At 40.7% G+C, this 21,966-nt stretch overlaps 1 protein-coding gene across 5 annotated transcripts in view; it reads left to right on the top strand.

Annotated features, from left to right (window-relative positions):
- Positions 1 to 13,922: 13,922 nt before the first annotated feature.
- SRPK2 (SRSF protein kinase 2) overlaps positions 13,923 to 21,966 on the top strand; it is a 113,845-nt gene continuing 105,801 nt past the window's right edge. For 4 of the 5 annotated variants that reach the window (XM_063308015.1, XM_063308017.1, XM_063308018.1 and 1 more), the window contains exons 1-2: positions 13,923 to 14,057; positions 14,244 to 14,328. In XM_063308015.1, the coding sequence (XP_063164085.1) occupies positions 14,042 to 14,057; positions 14,244 to 14,328 (101 nt within the window). In that variant the 5' untranslated portion in view covers positions 13,923 to 14,041. The remainder of the gene's footprint in view (positions 14,058 to 14,243; positions 14,329 to 21,966) is intronic. The other variant, XM_063308016.1, reaches the window with a different exon arrangement.

Consider the following 21,966-nt stretch of genomic DNA (forward strand, 5'->3'; position numbering starts at 1 on the left):
CTTAGTCCGCGGCGGGAAAGGGCTCCTCCGCTTTTTCCAGCGGAAGGCATCCACGCAATATGGCACCCAAGGAGGCGGAGAGGAGCCGGTGCAGGGGAACAGCGTCCTCCTCCGGATGAACGAAGGGGCCGGCCGGGCTGATCTAATGGCGCTGGAAGGGGCGGCGGAGCAGAGACGACGCACCGCCTCCCCCTGTCCCCGCCAGCCGCGCTTACCCGGCGCCCGCTCGACTCACTCCCGAAGCGCAGGGGGCTTTGGCGGCGGCCGTGCAGAGACGCGGGGACGGAGCCTGGGCGCCCGCTGGCCGGCCTGCCGCGCGGCCTCTGGACCAGGCAGGAGCAGAGACGCCCTTCTCGGCCGCCGGCGCGCAGCATAGGCTGTTCCGGAGCAGGGGAACATGTGCGTGTTAGGCGGAGCTCCTGCAGGCAGCGCTCACCTTCTGCGCAAGGCTGCGTTTCTGCCCGGCGCCTTGCATCGGACGGGGCGGCCGCGTCCTCGGAGGCGCCCTTCCGCCGTGCAGCGACGGGGACTCTGCAGCTGGCGACGGGAATCCCGGATCTTCCGTGCCTCTGCGTTTTACACTCTCGCCTCCTCGCTTCGCTGGAAAGCGAAACCCTTTGCGTTTCCCTGGCCGTGACCTGAAAGCCTCCAGCGCAAAGTTAGCATCCCCCTTCGTCCGCGGAGGGTGCATTGAAACGCTCCAGAAATCTTCTTTGTCTGGATGATTTAGCGGGGCTGTTCCGTTCGCGAGAAGAAGGCTTGCGCCCACTTCCGTAGCAGCTGCTGTCCTTGCAACGGCGTTGGCACAATGGGGCTAAAACTCAGGGAAGCCCGTCTTATTACGACTCTGTTACGTTTAACCCCCCCCCCCCTTCCTTGCCAGCGTCGCTCAAACAGTATTCTTGGGTTTCAACACATGTTCAAAGTTCTTTTAAAACTGGAGGGTTGGAGAGAAATCACTTGGGCCCCCCAACTTGGAAGCTGATAGGCAGACGGCTGCAAAAAGGGGATGGGCTGCGTGCAATCATGGGGTCACAGGTTCTCCATCCCGACATACATGAACCAGCTCATTAATGCGGAAATGTCTATAACACATTTAAGAATGGTTTCCAGATGATCATCATTTAAAGATAATTGTCTCTTGCCTATTATTTCATATTCTCTTCTTTTTCCTAACAACTAGATATATAAAACTTCTCTCTCGGGACTATACCCCATGCACTTGATGATGTGGATTGCAATCCACAAAAGTTTACACAATAATCTATTTATTAGTTTTAAGTTGCCATACAATTCTTCGTGCTGCTGAAGACTTGTGATGCTATCTTCCTGGGACGTTCTTTTGTCTGAAATGTCCATTCTGTGGACTGAAATAGTAAATGAGGCTCCATAGCAGGTAATACCATCTTCAAAAGAAGGTGATACCCATGCAGAAAAGTTTTCTTCAGTTGTGACCCAAGTGGTGGAATTCAGTAATGGTAAAAGAAGTAAGAGAGTCAGACTTTTCAGGTGGAAATTGTTGTGTTAAGAATTTTAGTGGTTCGTTTGGTAGTTTTGATTGTTACACATACAACCTGCTTTTCCTCCAGGAGTGCAAGCAGCTTACATGGGATTGCTATTACTGTATATACTATTACATTTTATTAGTTTTACAGGATTGTTAAATCCCATTGCAGATTTGTTGGTCAAAAAAGCTAGTTACAAATTTGACATAAGCAGGGCTTGAATTTGTGTTTCTTGGTTTAATTATGAAGCTAAGAATTGGAAGGAATAATAAACAGGAGTTTAAATTTTGCACTTGTTTTTTATTGGTCTGGGACTGTAAATAAATAATTTGAGTTTGCATAAACAGAACTGTTTAGTCCTGCTAATTTTGAACTAGCTTCTAAAAGCCTTAATACTAAGGATTTATGAGCAGGCATTAGCTAGGGGTAAGATTTATCTCAAAACTTTCTCCCAGTGAACTCAGCCTTGCTGCTGCTGATGCAAGCAAATTAACTAATGCATTTTGCTGTATGTCTTCCTCACAAAAACTTTAATGTATATAGAAAGTGGGCGAGTTGATAGGATCTTCTTTCTCATCTCTGGCTTGCTACTCCTATGTCTGCATCTTGGCCAGATAATTGGTCTTATCATGTTAGTTGCTGAATTGCAATAGAATATACATGTAAACATCAATAATTCTCTCTACATGTCATATGAGCACAGAGTCAGTTTCAGGGGAAGGTAGTTGTGCCAGTAGGTCAGTAGTTAAGGTCTGTGAACCATCTCCTTTCACTATGGATGCATTTCAAATATATTAACCAGGTGTTTGGTCTCAGGTGCAATGGTAATTTCTGAAACACTGATTTCTTCCCATTTATTTATTTATTTATTTAATCAATCAATCGGTCGATCAATTTCTAGCCCGCCTTTATTATTTTTATAAATAACTCAAGGCAGCGAACATACCTAATATTCCTTCCTCCTATTTTCCCCACAACAACAGCCCTGTGAGGTGAGTTGGGCTGAGAGAGAGGGACTGGCCCAAGGTCACCCAGCTGGCTTTCATGCCTAAGGTGGGACTGGAACTCCCAGACTCCTAGTTTCTAGCCTGTTGCCTTAATCACTAGACTAAACTGGCTCTCATTTGTCACCATGTGATACTGACCTAACATATAGCTTTGTGAAAGAATACCATCACATATAACCTGTAAGGTCCAAAATCTAAATGTGTAAGTATGGACAACTGGTCTGAAAAAAGTTGAAAGAATAAAAAACTCCATTCTCATCCTTTTTGTTGGCATTTTAAAATAAGTTTCTACCAAAGTGAATATAAAGATCTCTTTATTGTAGTGGGTGGAAGCGAATGCAGATCTTTCAGAATGTAGTGAGTAGGAACATATCCATGGAAAACAGGCTGGGTTTTTTTCCCCCTCAGAATACACTAAGCAAACTGTCAGAAAAAAATCATAATATTTTACTATCATAATTTACATTCAGTGTGTGCTGTTGAGTCAGTCTTGACCCCTGGTAACTGCTACACCAGGCTTATTCAAGGTTACAATATATTAAAAGCCAATTACCTATTATTAGAAATATACAATTAAAACAACTAAAATTGTGCAGTATTTGATTGCATTTGATCTGCAGCTTTACAAAGTTGGTAAACTCTTTTATAAGAAGCTTTCAGGTTAAACTTAAGCTAGGTAAGGTTGGAGAGCTTTCGCAATGTCAACTTCTTATTCCAAGGAGTTTTGTTTGGAAAGACTGCAGTGAAGTGAAGCTTCCATTTTGAATGGAATTCTCACTCTATGTAACTTCCAGATGAGCACTTCCTGGTTATTGTTTTCCACTGTAAGATAAATTCCTGTATGCATGTATATAGTACACGTGTGATAGATGAAAATGCCAGTAAATTTTATACACCTTGAGGCTGTCCTTGGACAGTGTCAGAAAAAGGGGAGAAAATAAGTAGTTGAATATAGCTCAGGATGGTTTACACTCCTCATTCATGTACTGGAGATGAGATGCAGGCAACGTCCTGAAGTTCGACAGAAAAAACATTATTTGCTAGGATATATTTGTGCCATGGCTTGGTGCAAGTAGTGAAAAGCCTTCAGTCTAGCATGTCCTCCAAAGGGATTCTTTGTGATGGTTGCTGGCATGCCTGCTTACCCTGCTGGCATGAGGGCTTGGGGTTGCAAATATGGGAACCGTGTCACATGCCAAGTAAAAGAGAGAAAGAATATGAGGATAAATTAAGTGATAGGATGCTTTGAAAGCACCCACTACAAAAGGCTTTTCTTGGTCAACACTTCATCTTAACCCAAAGGCTGAGAATCAGTGATTTTTAAAATTGTATATATAAAAAAAGAAAGGGTTGGATTTATCAACATGCTCAAAGGAGATCCAAGAGGAGAATTCTGAAGAGTTATTTGATGGTGCCATCATTCAGACAACTCCTAAAAATGGATTTTAAAAATCAGTACAATTCTAAAATAAACACCTAATATAGCTACAATTATAATTAGCTTATCCTGATCAAGAAAACAAATTATATCTTTATGCATCTGTTCATTTGTTTTTAATATTTGTATGGTGCCCTTCAAAGCCATCTGGTTTCCCAGGGGGGGCTTATCACAAACTGAAATCTCACAATATGCTAAAACAGTTAAAATATACAATAAAAGACAGGAATTATGCCATTACAACAAATAAAACAGTAAGTGCAGCAGCCTGAATAAATCATTTCTAAACCGGAACAGAGCAGAGACATCACACTGACAACAAAGGCCCGCATAGTTAAAGCAATGGTGTTCCCTGTAGTAACATATGGCTGCGAGAGCTGGACCATAAGGAAGGCTGAGCGAAGGAAGATCGATGCTTTTGAACTGTGGTGTTGGAGGAAAATTCTGAGAGTGCCTTGGACTGCAAGAAGATCCAACCAGTCCATCCTCCAGGAAATCAAGCCAGACTGCTCACTTGAGGGAATGATATTAAAGGCAAAACTGAAATACTTCGGCCACATAATGAGAAGACAGGACAGCCTGGAGAAGATGCTGATGCTAGGGAGAGTGGAAGGCAAAAGGAAGAGGGGCCGACCAAGGGCAAGATGGATGGATGATATTCTAGAGGTGACGGACTCGTCCCTGGGGGAGCTGGGGGTGTTGACGACCGACAGGAAGCTCTGGCGTGGGCTGGTCCATGAAGTCACGAAGAGTCGGAAGCGACTAAACGAATAAACAACAACAACAAACCGGAACATAATGAAAGGGCAACCTCTTAAAAATCAACCCAGTTAGCATAATTAAAGTTAACTGTTTGGGAGAATAAAAACATCCTTGCCCAAGGATGACAAGACAATAATGTCAATGCCAGGTAGACCTCGTTGGGAAGGGCATTCGAAAGGTGGGGGCATTCAATGAAAAATTCTTCTTTTAGATCATTTCTCAGCATGGGTACCAATAGGAGCAAGGCCTCCCCTTACCAGTATGAACATATGGGAAGAGGCATTCCTTCAGGGACTGTAGGGTGGAGCTCTGAAGGATTTCATAAATTTATACTTGCACCTTGGAGTTTGGATCAGAAATGAACTAGGAGCCAATGAAAAGCATAAATGATCGGCAGATGGTAGAGATCCCAAACTCTGATTATTTGCCTCAATAAAAAGAAACTGAAAGGAGGCAAGCCCAGCTTGTCTGCTATGCCTTTACATGCTTTCAGGACAAAATAGTAATATTTGTGGACATTTAGTATTAATTTAAGTTATTAAGAACCTTCATATGGCTGCCCACCTAAAGCAAGTAACTCTGGGCAGCTAACAGTGCAGGCTGGTATAAAACAACAAAAATACAATTGGGAACAAATATAATAAATAGAAAATAGAAAAGCCAAGGCATCTCATAGGTACCTCCCAATCCCACATGCATATATATCATGCTGGTAACAACACTGATCATCCATTCAGGTATTTAACATCAAAGTGGCTTGTTGTGGGAAGTATCCAAGCCAAATCAATCAAACAAACATAAGCATATTTTGGAGCATTTAGTAGTCTAACAGTGTATGTGTATATGTATGCACTTGTATGGGCGTGTGTGTGTATAAAGAGAAAGTATGATTTTGTGATAAAATTTATTTTTTAACATATCTATTATTTTCTTTTAGCCTTATTAAAACAAATCTTGACAAGCTAATAGGAAGAAAAGATTAAGTACTGCTTACCTTTTGACATAAATAAGCAGCTGGGTCAATTTACAATGACTAATTATTGTCCTTTTTTTCATTATGAAGGATGTAATTGAGAAATTTCTGCTTTAAGCACCAACATGTTTTTGATTGTTTCTTTTTATGATGTGACTCTTAGTGCTATCACAAGCTGTGTAGCAAAACCCATTAACAATATTAGATGAGTGCTGTTTGTGGAAATATACCACATTTCCCCACTGTAAAGAATTGCTTCCTAAATGAGATATCTCAGGCAGATATATGAAGGTTTATCTACTACAAATTTGCAACTGAGAACCTTATTTACTATACTATCACGCCATTACCCATAATAGCCATTTGTTCAATAATTGAAAGGAATAAAATTCTATGTACATTAATTCTATTTGCCAGGCTACAGTTAATAGCCTAAACTTACCTCCAGATTTTAGCGGCTTCAGAGCAGAAGAAAATTCACTGACTGCATGATGCTCATTATGCTTCAAAGTGACTTTTCGGGGGGCGGGGGGAGTTCACAGACCCTTTCAAGTCTGCAGATCATATTTGCTGGCAAAGAGGCAACAACTCTCTCTCACTCTCTCTCTCTCTCTTTCTTTCTTTCATAGATAACTACCAATCACATGTCAGGGTGGTGGTGGTGGTTTTAGACTTGATTGGTTGTGTAAATACTCATAGAATAGTATATGTTATATCCCCTGAAATTACATGAACTGATTATGTTTGTCACTGCCCTCCACCATTAATTACTCTTCAAAAGATAAACATCTACCTTCTCTCCCCCATATTTTAAAAACCTGGTCCCTGCTATGGATTGTCACGTCAGAATAAATGAAGATGCCTTAAGTCAAGCTTGACTTCTGGTGATTGCATCTATATTTTTTCGGCAATATAATTGAAGTGATCTGCTATTGCCTTCTTCCAGGATGATTTTTCAACTTCCTAGGGATGCCAACAGCCCTGGAATTCCCAGATAGACCACCATTCCAGTATTTACTAATATTTTACTATAGGGGAGTTGTCTAGTCCCCTAACAGTTTTGCCCTTTTTCCAGCTCCACAGTATCATTTTTTAAGGAATGGTAAACCCTGAGAGTCAAACTCTGGTCATGTGTATAAGAAACAATGACTACCTAAGCTGTCCTAGAGGCTGATGCCAGGAGCTTATTATGTACCTGAGATGTAAAATAATATGACGTGTTATATACAAACTTGTGTATATATAATCGGTAAAGGAACATATCTGCAAGGACAAAAACCTGTTTTGAAGCCTACATAAAAATAATATGTATTCCTATTTTGGATGCAGCATTTCCTCAGATTTATCATAGGAGTTCTTCCAATCAGGCTGACAAAAAAATAATTATAGCTGTTGTGCTCATCACTTAAAAGTGACCAAAAAAAAAGTGCAAATATGCATGTAGAACTCATTATGACTCTTACAAAGAAATTTTGTGAACTCTTTTGAACTTTCTCTAATCCTGCAGTAATTCTGTGATCTACAGTGGGATCCTTCAGCAAAGGATCGTTACCTTGTCATGGTGTTGGAGCTTGAGCACCACAATGATGCCATGAGCTAAACTGTGAAGGGCCACCCAAGACGGGAAGGTCATGACAGAAAGGTCAGACTAAATGCGATCCCTGGGGAAGGTAATGGCAACCCACCCCAGTATTCTTGCCGTGAAAACTAAATGGATCAGTACAACCAGAGATATGTCGGTATACCATCGGAAGATGAGACCCCCAGGTCGGAAGATGGTCAAAATGCTACTGGGGAGGAACAGAGGATGAGTTCAACTAGCCCCAGACGTGATGATGCAGCTAGCTCAAAGCCGAAAGGACGGTTAGCGGCCGACGGTGCTGGTGGTGAACGGCGAATCCGATGTTCTAAGGATCAACACGCCATTGGAACCTGGAATGTAAGATCTATGAGCCAGGGCAAATTGGATGTGGTTATTGGTGAGATGTCAAGATTAAAGATAGACATTTTGGGCATCAGCAAACTGAAATGGACTGGAATGGGCCACTTCACATCAAATGACCACCAGATCTACTACTGCGGACAAGAGGACCACAGAAGAAATGGAGTAGCCTTCATAATTAATAGTAAAGTGGCTAAAGCAGTGCTTGGATACAATCCAAAAAATGATAGAATTATCTCAATTCGAATTCAGGGCAAGCCATCTAACGTCACAGTGATCCAAATATACGCCCCAACCACAGATGCTGAAGAAGCTGAAGTAGAGCAGTTCTATGAGGATCTGCAGCACCTACTGGACAGCACGCCTAAAAGAGATGTTATTTTCATCACGGGAGACTGGAATGCTAAGGTGGGCAGTCAAATGACACCTGGAATTACAGGTAAGCATGGCCTGGGAGAACAAAACGAAGCAGGACATAGGCTGATAGAATTTTGCCAAGACAACTCACTCTGCATAACGAACACTCTCTTCCAACAACCTAAGAGACGGCTTTATACATGGACTTCACCAGATGGACAACACCGAAATCAGATTGACTACATCCTTTGCAGCCAAAGGTGGCGGACATCTATACAGTCGGTAAAAACAAGACCTGGAGCTGACTGTAGTTCTGATCACGAACTTCTTCTTGCACAATTTAGGATCAGACTAAAGAGATTAGGGAAGACCAACAGATCAGCTAGATATGAGCTCACTAATATCCCTCAGGAATATGCAGTGGAGGTGAAGAATCGATTTAAGGGACTGGACTTAGTAGATAGGGTCCCGGAAGAACTCTGGACAGAAGTTCGCAACATTGTTCAGGAGGCGGCAACAAAATACATCCCAAAGAAAGAGAAAACCAAGAAGGCAAAATGGCTGTCTGCTGAGACACTAGAAGTAGCCCAAGAAAGAAGGAAAGCAAAAGGCAACAGTGATAGGGGGAGATATGCCCAATTAAATGCAAAATTCCAGAGGTTAGCCAGAAGAGATAAAGAATTATTTTTAAACAAGCAATGCATGGAAGTGGAAGAAGACAAGAGAATAGGAAGGACAAGAGACCTCTTCCAGAAAATTAGAAACATTGGAGATAAATTCCAGGCAAAAATGGGTATGATCGAAAACAAAGACGGCAAGGACCTAACAGAAGAAGAAGAGATCAAGAAAAGGTGGCAAGAATATACGGAAGATCTGTATAGGAAGGATAACAATATCGGGGATAGCTTTGACGGTGTGGTCAGTGAGCTAGAGCCAGACATCCTGAAGAGTGAGGTTGAATGGGCCTTAAGAAGCATTGCTAATAACAAGGCAGCAGGAGACGACGGCATCCCAGCTGAACTGTTCAAAATCTTGCGAGATGATGCTGTCAAGGTAATGCATGCTATATGCCAGCAAATTTGGAAAACACAGGAATGGCCATCAGATTGGAAAAAATCAACTTACATCCCCATACCAAAAAAGGGAAACACTAAAGAACGTTCAAACTATCGAACAGTGGCACTCATTTCACATGCCAGTAAGGTAATGCTCAAGGTCCTGCAAGGTAGACTTCAGCAATTCATGGAGCGAGAATTGCCAGATGTACAAGCTGGGTTTAGAAAAGGCAGAGGAACTAGGGACCAAATTGCCAATATCTGCTGGATAATGGAAAAAGCCAGGGAATTTCAGAAAAACATCTATTTCTGTTTTATTGACTATTCTAAAGCCTTTGACTGTGTGGACCATAACAAATTGTGGCAAGTTCTTAGCGGTATGGGGATACCAAGTCATCTTGTCTGCCTCCTGAAGAATCTGTATAACGACCAAGTAGCAACAGTAAGAACAGACCACGGAACAACGGACTGGTTTAAGATTGGGAAAGGAGTACGGCAGGGCTGTATACTCTCACCCTACCTATTCAACTTGTACGCAGAACACATAATGCGACATGCTGGGCTTGAGGAATCCAAGGCTGGAGTTAAAATCGCTGGAAGAAACATTAACAATCTCAGATATGCAGATGATACCACTTTGATGGCTGAAAGCGAAGAGGAACTGAGGAGCTTTATGATGAAGGTGAAAGAAGAAAGTGCAAAAGCTGGCTTGCAGCTAAACCTCAAAAAAACTAAGATTATGGCAACCAGCTTGATCGATAACTGGCAAATAGAGGGAGAAAATGTAGAAGCAGTGAAAGACTTTGTATTTCTAGGTGCGAAGATTACTGCAGATGCTGACTGCAGTCAGGAAATCAGAAGACGCTTAATCCTTGGGAGAAGAGCTATGACAAATCTCGATAAAATAGTTAACACTGACAACAAAATAGTTAACACTGACAACAAAGGTCCGCATAGTTAAAGCAATGGTGTTCCTCGTAGTAACGTATGGCTGCGAGAGCTGGACCATAAGGAAGGCTGAGAGAAGGAAGATAGATGCTTTTGAACTGTGGTGTTGGAGGAGAATTCTGAGAGTGCCTTGGACTGCCAGAAGATCAAACCAGTCCATCCTCCAGGACATAAAGCCAGACTGCTCACTTGCGGGAATGATATTAAAGGCCAAACTGAAATACTTTGGCCACATAATGAGAAGACAGGACACCCTGGAGAAGGTGCTGATGCTAGGGAGAGTGGAGGGCAAAAGGAAGAGGGGCCGACCAAGGGCAAGGTGGATGGATGATATTCTAGAGGTGACGGACCCGTCCCTGGGGGAGCTGGGGGTGTTGATGACCGACAGGAAGCTCTGGCATGGGCTGGTCCATGAAGTCACGAAGAGTCGGAAGCGACTAAACGAATAAACAACAACAAACAGTGGGATCAGAGCAGCATGCTGTTTCGTGTATTTTCTTTAAAAGCAGAATCTCTTCTTCTATGACTTAGATGAAACTCAGATAATATTGTAGGTTACAGTACTACAGGATTATGAACAGTTCACACATTTTATCTTACAACTGAACATAGAATGGACATTGGAAAGGAAGGAAAGAAAACTCATGAAGGAGGAGAGTGTTAGGTTAGCATGCTAATGAGGATTTTGTTTCATTTGGAAATTCTCCTTTGCACTTCTCATCTGATTAGCCCCTAAATAGATTTCAGTGAGATTATTTCTCCTTGACTGGGGATCTCTCTTTGTTCTTAGTGCTTGTACTAAGTGCTAGAAGCTACTTCTGAAATTCCCACAAATGTCAAAAACAGCTTTTTGAAAATGGGGCATGTACATTATCCTATCCTTTGGGATCAGAGCCCCTTGACAAACTGATGGGAGGGCCAAATTCTTAGCATGCATTCATCTGCTCTTTGTCTGACTCAAGCATTGTGTACTCACACTCAACAGAAATCAACACTGAGTTAGAAACAAAGTCAAGAACACTTGAATTCAGGGGACTGTCATGCATCCCAACTTACAGTGTCATAGGAAAATAACTTTGATTTGAACCTCATATAATTAAGCAGCCTTTTAATTTCCTTTTGGTTCTTCAGTTGACATGCAACAGGGTTCAGACTGTCTGAACTGTATTAGGATATCAAGGTGCTGGTGAACAGGCATAGTTATGTCTCTGCAGCTGGCAGAGATCACAGAATCAGCACTTATTTTTCTTGGACAACAGTTCAGTACAGAAAGCAATCAGTCCTTGATTGCTAGCCAGTAATGAGCATCTAATTCTGCCTTCTTAGTATCATGCCAAAACATACAACCCTTCCCTTTAATTCAAAAAAGAAAGGAAAAGATATTGAAATTGCTGATGTTCCTGTAGGAATGATGATGGCATGCCATGGGTCAGGAAGATAGAATTATTCTGCTCAGCTAATATCCTTTTCCATCACATTGACTGGTGTTTCCCCTAATTCTCCCTACATCCCTCTTTACCGCTAGGCTGCATTGTGGGTAATTACATTTTGCTACTTTTGCATATGGTGTCGTTGTCTATTGTAGTTACATATCTATTTACTAGGCTTACATGCTGTTCCAATTGATTTTGACTCTGATCAGTTTATAAACCCTATTTTTTAAAAAAAGGCCAAGAAAAATATAAATTAATAACAATACCACATCACAATACAAATCACAGTTCAATGCCAATAAAATAGCTCACTTTCAACCCAGTGTCAAATTATAAAAGAAAACAGTTCAAAACAGTTCTGTCCCTAAGGTCTGCTGAGAAAGCCAAGTTTTAAAGTCTTTCTAAAACCCAACTGAATAATGGCCATATGACTCTCTGGGGGATGCTGTTCCAAAGAAATTGGGGGGGGGGCAGAAAAGGCCTCCCTCCGAGGCCCCTGATTATGACAATCTCTGAGCGAAGGGGACTGGATAGACCCCATTCTACCTGATCTTATCAGGCAGGAAGAAACAATCGGGAGAATGCCTCCCCAAATATTTCTACTTTTTGAGCTGTGAAGGGCTTCAAAGGTGACAACCAGCCCTGAAAGCAAACTGGTAAACACTGCAGCCCTCAAAGTAGCAGTGTTACATGGGCAGATCATGAAGCACCCATAATGGGGAGCACATTTCAAGAGTCCCGTTGTGAGATTACAGTATGAGTGACAGAAAAGGCCTCCTGTCCCAAGAGACATCATCACTGTCAGACCAGAGAGTTGTGCAGCATTTTGTGTAAATGGTGTATGTGTGTGAGCGCATAAGTATGACGCAGGTGCGAACAGGGATGATTGTGGTATGTGTGAATGTATGTATTTGGATCAAGTGAATGGGCTGTGAATTTTGGGGCAAGCATACCATTTGAATTATGGCTTTGCCCTCTCTTTGAGGGCTAATGGCCCCAACATGCTTGCTCAGAGTCAACGCATCCTCAGGCCAAATGTGGGTTCTTGCCTACTCTGAATATCTACGGACCTCTAGCATCTAAGCCTCTGAGATGTTAGTAGGGCAACTTTGTTACCGTCTGAGATCTGTTAACCAATAGAGATATCAGAACTGCAATACAGATAGTCCTCACTTACCAACCACAACTGGGACTGGCAACTTCATCGCTAAGTGACTGGGTCATAAAGTGAAAAATCATGTGACCATGCCTGACTTACAACAGCAGTTTGTCAGTTCCAGCTGCAGTTGTTAAGCAAATCACCACAGGTTGTTAAGCATGACATCACATGATCATGACTTGCAACTTCCTGCTGGCTTCCCCACTGACTTTGCTTGTTGGAAGCTGGCTGTGAAGGTTGCAAATGGTGATCACATGACTGTGGGGACACCTCAGTGTCTGGAACTTCGAGGACTATTATAAGTCTGTGGAGTCCTTGGTGTTCTCTGAGTTTGGTTGTTTTCTTGCAGATGTTTCATTACATATATTTATGTACATACGTACATATAAGTATGTTCCATACATATTTTCTTCAGTTGGTTATAAGTCTCCTTAGTCAGTGCATCATAACTTTGAACAGTTGCTGAATGAATGGTTGGTAAGAGAGGACTACTTGTATTCTGCATGCTTCTGCCACAGAGATATTTACTTATTTATTTTCTATCCCACCTTTATTATGTTTTTATAAATAACTCAAGGCGGCGAACACACCCAGTACTTCTTCCTCCTCCTATTTTCCCCACAACAACAATCTTTCTCTTACGAATCTGCAAACCTCTGGTTATTGTGTCATTACACGTTTCCTTTCAGATCCACCAGCTTATGTGCCTTGCCCAACCTTTTACATAAATATATGTATTAATTCAACGGATGCTGTTACGCTTCAAAACCAAACATGAGCATTACCTTTCTTTCCAGGATCTCCTCCGAATCCCCAGTGGGGGACTCTGCAGCCCTATAAAGCTTAATCTGCAACTGAATAATTCATTAATAAGCAATAATAATAATAATAATAATAATAATAATATAATAATATTAATAATTAACCACCCAGAAAATGAACAAAGGAAAGGAAGGATCAACAACGAGGCGTGGGAGAAAGAGAAGAAGAGGCATCAGATAACTTTGTATCTGTTTAATTTCCCTGGCCACTATTTTGCAACGTGTTCCCCAAATCAGCCCAGAAAACTAAAGCGTGAACAGCGCTGTGCCCGAGCAACCGTACCAGCGTGACACGCATGGCAATCAACGGAGTCCGCGAAACGCTGCAAAGACGCCGCAGCTACCCAGCCGCCAAGGGTGACATCACACCACTAAACTCCAGCCGGCGCTCCCAGGGGGAAAAAAAGGCGGGGCTCCCCGGGGCTCGGCCCTCCGGTTGCCTAGTGACCACCCCTCCGGCTCCGGCGCCGCCTCTCGCCTGGCTCGGCCGAACTGCGCAGGCGCAGGCGGGAGCAGGGCGGCCCCGCTGTTCCTCCTGAGTTGGCGCCCGGCATCTGCGGCCGGAGTCGGCGGGAAGGAGCCGGAGCGGTTTGCGCGTGTGGCGCTGGAGGCGCTGGGCCAGCCCGGGTGGCCGGAGAGCGATGAGCTCCCGGAAAGGTACCGCTGGGGGCACAGGCGGGCTAGCGAAGGGTCAGTCCGGTCCCCAGAAGGATGCGGGCTGGCGGGCGGGGGCTCCGGGTTGGTTGGGGGGTTTCCCTTCCAGCGCGAGGCGCGCGCCCCGGCCGCCACCTGGCTCTAATAACCCGGTTCTTGCTTCTTTTTTTTTCCCTTCACGCCCGGCAGTGCTGGCCTTGCAGGCCCGGAGGCGCCGCACTAAGCACCCTGCGGTGCCCGGCAGGAAGGATAAGCACCCCCCGCATCACAAAAAGTGAGTATGGACGAAGCGGGGCGTGTGTTGGTGGTGTTGCGTGCCAGGCTTGTCCCGGGGGAGGGTCTCCGGGTTACGTTGGCTTTCCCCTTGCCATTTTGCACGGTACTAAACTTCTCTGGGGCAGAAGCCGCTACCAGCTTTCAGGGTGTAACCTGGCCAACCCCCCCCCCCATTTTTTCTAGGTCTTTCCGTGTGTGAATGCTTTCGATCACCGTGTTCACCTGAGTTTTGTGACAGGCGGAAAACATGGTTGGCATCTTGCACCTTTCGTCTTAGTTTTGCAGGACTCAAGTGCGGGTTCTAAGATTTCTAGAATCTCTCTTTCTGGCACGTGTTTTTGCATATTCCGTAGCAAAGATGTGCTGTTCTGGTGTGCAGGTGTGAATACCCTTGGGTAACTGCTTGAGCTGTTTCTCTTTCTGCTATTCCTGATACTGATTCTTAAGCCATAAGCGTTTAATCATCCCCTGCTCAAGACTGATTCCAAGTGCTTTATTTCAGTCTGAAAAACAGCGCTATGAATATAGCCAATGTTTATGTGGGGGAAGCTGAAATGGAGCAAGCATTATCTGCTGATGGCTCCTCAAGAACCTTGCTATGCTTGAGACATCCCAAGTTTTGAAGGTCTGCACTCTATTAATTCCCCCCCCCGCTTCAATTCAGTGTAGTTGATGTCAGAAATAGTTTATACTGACTAACCTGTGAAAGCAGCTGTCTACTTTAAGTTGTATATCTTCTTGAAAAATTGTGAAGGTTTCATACAGTTTTCCTTTTCAAGGGTACGTTGTCCATTTTATTTAATGCTCTGTTTCCCAATATAGATTGATATTTTCCATATACATGATATACCTGTTTTAAGATGCTTACTTTAATCATGAGATAGCTTTCATATAGAAAATTTGCATAACTGTCAGGGACCTAGTTGTCCCTGAAGTGAAGGGTTGTATCACCTTATGATTTAGGTGATATTATATATAGTGCTTGTTCCTCCTTAGGATGAAAGATTCTAGCTAGTTTTTTTCCTGTTATATTAGTTTTCAGGGTTCTTTCTCTCCACTTCTTTCTCTGTCTACAGAGGAGCATTCAGTGACAGGAGCCTTTGCTGCAGATTGTAGCAGTGTAGCTAAAACATATGTTTATAATCTCAGTGAGAACTAAGCTACAGGTTATTTCCTGGGTGTTTTTAGGAAATTGTGCTGGGGACTTTCGACCTTTATTAAATATCTTGGTTTTCCCCTTTAGTGTTGTCCTTTTGTATTGTCCTCCATGTTATTAACATGTTAGTTTTCTGAAGCTCAGTGACATCACTCCAGTGTCCTGACACTGCCTGTTCCTCTTTTTCTCAGCCAAGTAAATTTTTGAATTAATGCCTGGCATTAGTAATGGACTCCATAAGGCTAAACAATCTGAAAATTCTAAGAAGCCGGAACTGGTCTTACTTAGAACGAATGCATATCAAGAAGTAGAAATGCATCTAAGATAAATTGGATTGTACTTTTTTGGAAAACTAATTTTACAGTTTGCAAAGTTGTTTTGACTCTAACCTTGACCTGAACGCCCAGATTTTAATAGTGTCCAAGAACATCTTTTGTCAACTGAGGCTGTTCTACCATCTTTGCTAATTCCTCAGTAAGTCAGGTCTAGCCATAGTGACACACATGTTAGTATGGAGGACTGCAGTGTCTTCTCTATGATACTGCTTCTAAAAGTGCTAAAAGAATCCAGCTGGTTTAGAGTTAGCAACCAGGTGGTTGATCTGGATAAAAGCACAAGAGAAAAGTTAGCAATGACAGGGCTCAGGTTTGATATTTTCCCTCCTCCTTCATAAACCACCTGGATTAGAAATCACTGCATGTTTTCTAGTGGCAAATTTGATGTTTCATATTTATCCTCCTGTATAGCACCTGGGCTAAGAAGCTAAGCTGGCTCAGGCCTGGTTAGTATTTGGATGGAAGATTACAGTGGAATATCTGGGCAGTAGGCAAGATTGGAAAGTTTAGTCCCAGGAAAAGAACAGGAATCCCTGATGTCCCTTTGATGCAGAATCCCTTTTTATCTTCTTTGTATCTCCGCCCCTCACATTCTTCTACCATTTCTGACCCCAATGTCCTTCTTGTCTCCCTTTCCTGAAAAGAATAATCCTGTAAAAGGAGATGGCAACCTTAAATTGTGGCAATGAAACAAGAATTTCAGGAAATGAAATGTAATGATTAAGGAATTTTGAGTGGCAGAGGTGGTGGGCTTTGGTGCCTGAGCTCTTTTACCATTGGGGGTGCTTCATTTGAAAGGCTTGCCTTTTGCCCTTGCTCGATAGGCAACTATTAACCAGATATTATTTTACTGAAATGGTGGAGGAACTGAAGGACTCTTTATCTTTATGGGTTCAATTATCTGTTTTAGAGGAAAAAGGTAGGTCACTTGCTTTTTAGTCTTGAAATGTTGATTAAGGTTTTAAACCCTAAAACACCCAAAAGTCTATATCTATATTGTGTCCAGTTTAATGTAAACCAGCATTTTAAATAAAAAATAGGGAGACTACATGCTGTAACTGTGCTGACTTCAGCCACCAAAACGTAAATGTCAAAGTTTAATTATTTCAAAATGTGGTAGGGTTTCATTGATACCTTAGAATTTAATTTAAAAACATATCTGAAGAGTAAAATACTAATATTAAGAGCTAATATATTAATAAAATTATTAAAATATAGCTCACCATAATTTTTAATCTAATTCGAATTGTGTTGCCTTATATGAATATCTTGTTAAAGTTGAAGAAGCTGAGTTGAAAAAGTGAATCTTGTTTGAGTAATCTTGAAGCAGCCAGGTATGGCTTAATTGCAGCAAATGATTCAATAGATCTTAGTTATCTTTTATTGATTTTTTTTTTCTGAATTGCACCTTGACAGCTCTTAAAAACAACTTCTTTAAGGCTTGAGAAGCTGATTATCTGAAATCAGATATATTTCTCTTATTGTAAATTGTGTTTCCATTTAAAGAAGGAATTCCTTTTCCAGTCTGCACTTTATTCTTAGATTTTATTTTTAGAATCATGCTTGATTGAACAGCCTAACCTGATTACATCTCTTGCTGTACTGTGCAATATATGAATGGTCCTCTTCACTATTCTTTTGCATTGGCTGCTAAACAGACATTTTCTGTGTAAATTTCTGGTGCAGGCCAAAGTTTTGATGACTCAATCAAGAATCTAAAAAGCTTTGTGCTATATAACTGCTTCAATAATCTTTTAGTGCAAGTCTGAAATAAAGAGTTAGCAAACAGCTTGTTGAAATTATCAGTTCCCTAGAAAAACATACAAATTTATTTAAAACACAAAACAGTACAATTCCTTAGCTGACTGGGTAATCTTACCGACAGGACCACACTGATGTAGTTAACTGCTTCTTCTCTAACCAGCAAATACCAACACATCTGGGGAATAGATTGTGCCACAGCAATTCATAACTGAAGGGAGTTTTTATAACAAGAAAAAAGGAAGAATAATGCAAACGGTGTGGTGTAAACCTTCCCACCAATGCACTAAATCAACATATACTTCACTAAAACAAAACTAGGAACTTAAATGTTCTGTTGAAGGATTTAGAATTAGTATATAAAATATAAGGCTTGAAATGTACCTTGGGGATCATATAGTCTAACCTCTACCCAATGCAGAAAGCCAAAACTAATTGCAGATAGCAACCCAGATTCTTTTTAAAGGCCACCAGCTAATGAGAATCCTCTACTTTCAAAGGCAGTCTATTCCAATATTGATCAGCTCTAAGGGATTTTTTCCCTGATGTCTGACTGAAATTTACTTCCCTGCTTGCATCCGCTTTATTTTATTTTTTTGCAGCTGCATATTCAGCATGTGAAGCATTAAGACACCCAGATCGTTTTTCACATATACTGTGGTCCGCTGTCATTTCCCCCCCTCCCCACCCCCTGCCATGACAGCATGCCTTTCCCTGTCATAAAGAAGAATGGAAGAATATCTCCTTATTTATTTTTAGTATGACAAGGAGACCCTTCTTGCCCTTTAGTTGGCTAAAACAGAAGTTCCAAATACTAAATATCCTTCCAGCTCAACTTTTTCCCTAGCAGTAAGTTTCAGAAAGCCTCAGCACATTTCAGATGAGAGCTTTTCTGTTCCATGATATATCTGGATGATTATTTGGAGCCATTTCAGTAGTTCTTAGGCTAAGATATAGTTCTGCTTTGGTTGTCTTCATGGATGACTTTCACTGGGAGATGAATGGGGAAACATGGCCCTATTTTTTTTTCCAGGCCTCTTAGTTTCCATGATAAAATTCCAGCCTGACTAGTGAGACTTGACCCTGGGGCATTGTATTGTAGTTCTTCTTGTCCTTTTGTATTGGGGTCATATCAATAGGCTGCTGTTGGGGAGTATAGTATCCTGCAGTGTCCTATTTTGTCCTTTGCTGCTTATTGCTGCATGATATCAAATTATACTATATCATTAATGAAAAGTATACTAGCTTATTTTTAATTGGCTGGCTAAATTGTTTGTGCTGGCAGTGGAATAGCTGCCTTCCTTTTGTGTTTTCAAAAAAAGGAAGTGGTCAGTCTGAATAGCTGGATGCATAGAATGCCTTTAGCTCGTTTATGTGTGCTAGACAAATTGTTTAATACAATAATAATGTAAGATTTCAGAAAGATAATATAAGACTTCAGAAAGATATGATCAATATATAAGTCTTTTAAATTTGTATTTTGCAAGCTGATGTGGTTAATATATTGGAGATATTTAGCTATGGCTATTAAATATGGCTATTAAATATATTAAATACAAAATTGAGTGATCCAAGCTTGGAGTTTTGTCTAAAGCATGTTTCATTCCACATTATTTCAAGTGTTCTGCCATAAGGAACAACCCCAAGAAGCTTTTCTGCCCTAATATTTTGTTCTGTGGCCGTAAATATAGTTGTTGTGTTCATCAGTGTCGAGTGCTATTTATCTTCCAGCCTATAGAAAAATTGACTAAGGGGATTATTTTTTTATTTGACTTTTCTATATTGAACAAAGAAAGCAAAAGTTAAACAGAATTAAGCATATATTTTAAACGCTGCTTGCACAATGTTTAAACATTGATATCAATAACTAAACATTAATCTAATTGATACTCCCTTGGCCAATTTTTCTGAAATCAGGACAAACAAAATTAAAGGTAAGATATAAATAAATGACCGGCTTTTGAAATGTTTCAAGGTTTGTTCTCTTGGAACATGAACCTCTTAACATTTTCCTTTGGAACTTTGTAAAGGGAGGTTGTTTTGTTTGGTGTTCAGAACAAAATAGGTTTTTCATTTCATTTACAACCATAAAATACTTTCAAAATAATTCTTTTCTTTGACAGAAATGGATGCCTTGGTAAGTTAGAGCAGCACATGAAAACAAGTAGGACAAAATGTTCCTAGTCTTTAATACTGTGCAACCATTGGAGAAATTTCAGGACTGTCAAAACCCACTTCTTTCTTTTTTCCCCGTCTCTGGCAAGCCTTGCCTTGCTCAGCTGTGTTGTGCTAGTGTCCTGAGGCTGGGATTGATTTCCAGCCCCCAAATCTAAGCATGTTATATACCTGAGGAAAGTAGGTAACTCAAGGGAGGAGGAATTAAACCCAACTGGATGTTTGGCAGTTACTTTGCTACTATATTATGTAGGGATTTGTTAGGGGTCAAATAGTGGTGCTTTTGACAACTAAACGTATTTAAGGAATATGTCACTTATTCTGCAGTGATAAATATTATACCCACAAGTGAGATATATTCACCTGCTGATGAATGGGTGTAGAGGGGAAGGAACAGAGGAGAGAAGTTGGAGTTGTCATACAGGACTTGTTTGGATCTCGGTTATCAGATTGAACCACTAGGTGGCAACATATTATTTTGAAAATTATGTGAAAATGAGATTAAACTGCAATGATTAAAACTAGGCAAAACCCTATTTAGTTAATATTTTACATTTTCTAAAAAAAATTGAAGATATTAAGGAAGTTTTTGAAGATAATTAAAATCTATTTTTATAGATAGTAATTCCTTTAAAAATGAAATCATGGTGGCTAAAATGACAAATGTATTCTCTCAGTATAATGTTAAATATTCTCTATTATGTGGATGTTGTTGAGAATGCTACACACACACACACACACACACACACACACAAGCTTTCAGACATACAAAACACAGTTCTGTAAAGTATTACTATCAGAAGATAACTATTATTTACTATAAATGACTGGGTTGCCACCAAAATATTTCTTTGTTTGAATGATGTGGTTATCTGATAATCAAGATTACTGGATAAAGACTACATTTTACACAGGCCTACTTTCAAGTAATATATTTTTAATTGCAGTCTAAAATATGATTTTTTCTGTATTAATTTGTGTATGTGTGAGTGTGTTTAATCACATGTTTTTGTTGTTAAAGCCATATTTTCCATTAACTTGTGGAATGGAACACTGAAATTTCCTTCATGGGTAATTTCAGAAATATTTCTGTTCTCTTGGCACTTTCTGCATAGTCTGTATCAAACTAGGTTTTATACATGAATAAGAAGTAAATTATTGTGGATTAAGATGAGAAAACTATTAATTTAACTTAGAAGGACTCTTCGCCTAGTAACCTAACTTTCACTTGGCACAGTCATCCTGTTCTCAGTCATAACAAACAGTTACCCTGTTCAACCTTTTGGTTATCTGAAATATAATAATATTTCTCTTTTTTAGCTTCTTAAATCACACTGGAAAGAAGGCATTATTATGTATGTTGCGTCTTTTAAACTAGGAACAAATGTAGGGTTTTCTTTAGGCATTTTTCTACCCCCCTTTTGAAATGGAAAGGAAGTCAGGTATTACTAATTTCTTTATACTGAAGGATCACTTTAATGACTCAGATGTGAGATTACTCAAAATAGAAACAGAGATAAGGAAAAGTGGAACAACCAATACTTTATCCTCTATATTTTAGCTTTGTCACTTACAAAATAGATATTTTGATATACAGTTTTAAAATGCATATTAAGAATCTTGATGCCTATTTAATAATGGCTAAGTTCCAGAAGGCACTAATAATGCTTATTTTAAATATTTTAAATATTGTTTTTAAAATGTTGATTTGTGGATAACAAATACTGGATTTGTGCTATATAACTTCTTGTTATAATCTTGCAACAAAGAATTGGATCCTATTTATACTCATTCCAGTGTTTTGGGATAGTTACTAATTCCTGTACACAGACATATGTTGATATATATTAGGCAGATGGGTAACTCCATCTGTGGATGTGGTAAATACAGTATGGGTATTAGAACAGGGGTTTAGTCTATTGCCGTTGAGACAGAACCTCCACCCTGTTCTTGTTCTGTTGGTGCTACTATCAGAGATGCTGTATAGATAACAATCAGTTCTACCTATATTTAAACTTGTTCCATATAATCTGTAAGTTTAAGTGATGGAGCACTGTCCTGTGTACCTTGTAACTTTGGCCTCATTTTGTACCTAGTTGCAGCCCAGTTATGGAACATTGCGGGTAAGACCTGTGATGAAAGGACACTTGGATCAGAAAGCATTGATTGATTGACATTTTTATGCTGCCTGTTCTCCCAGTTCTGCAGG

This window comes from Candoia aspera, chromosome 7 (assembly GCF_035149785.1).
Source record: "Candoia aspera isolate rCanAsp1 chromosome 7, rCanAsp1.hap2, whole genome shotgun sequence".
NCBI lineage: Eukaryota > Metazoa > Chordata > Lepidosauria > Squamata > Boidae > Candoia > Candoia aspera.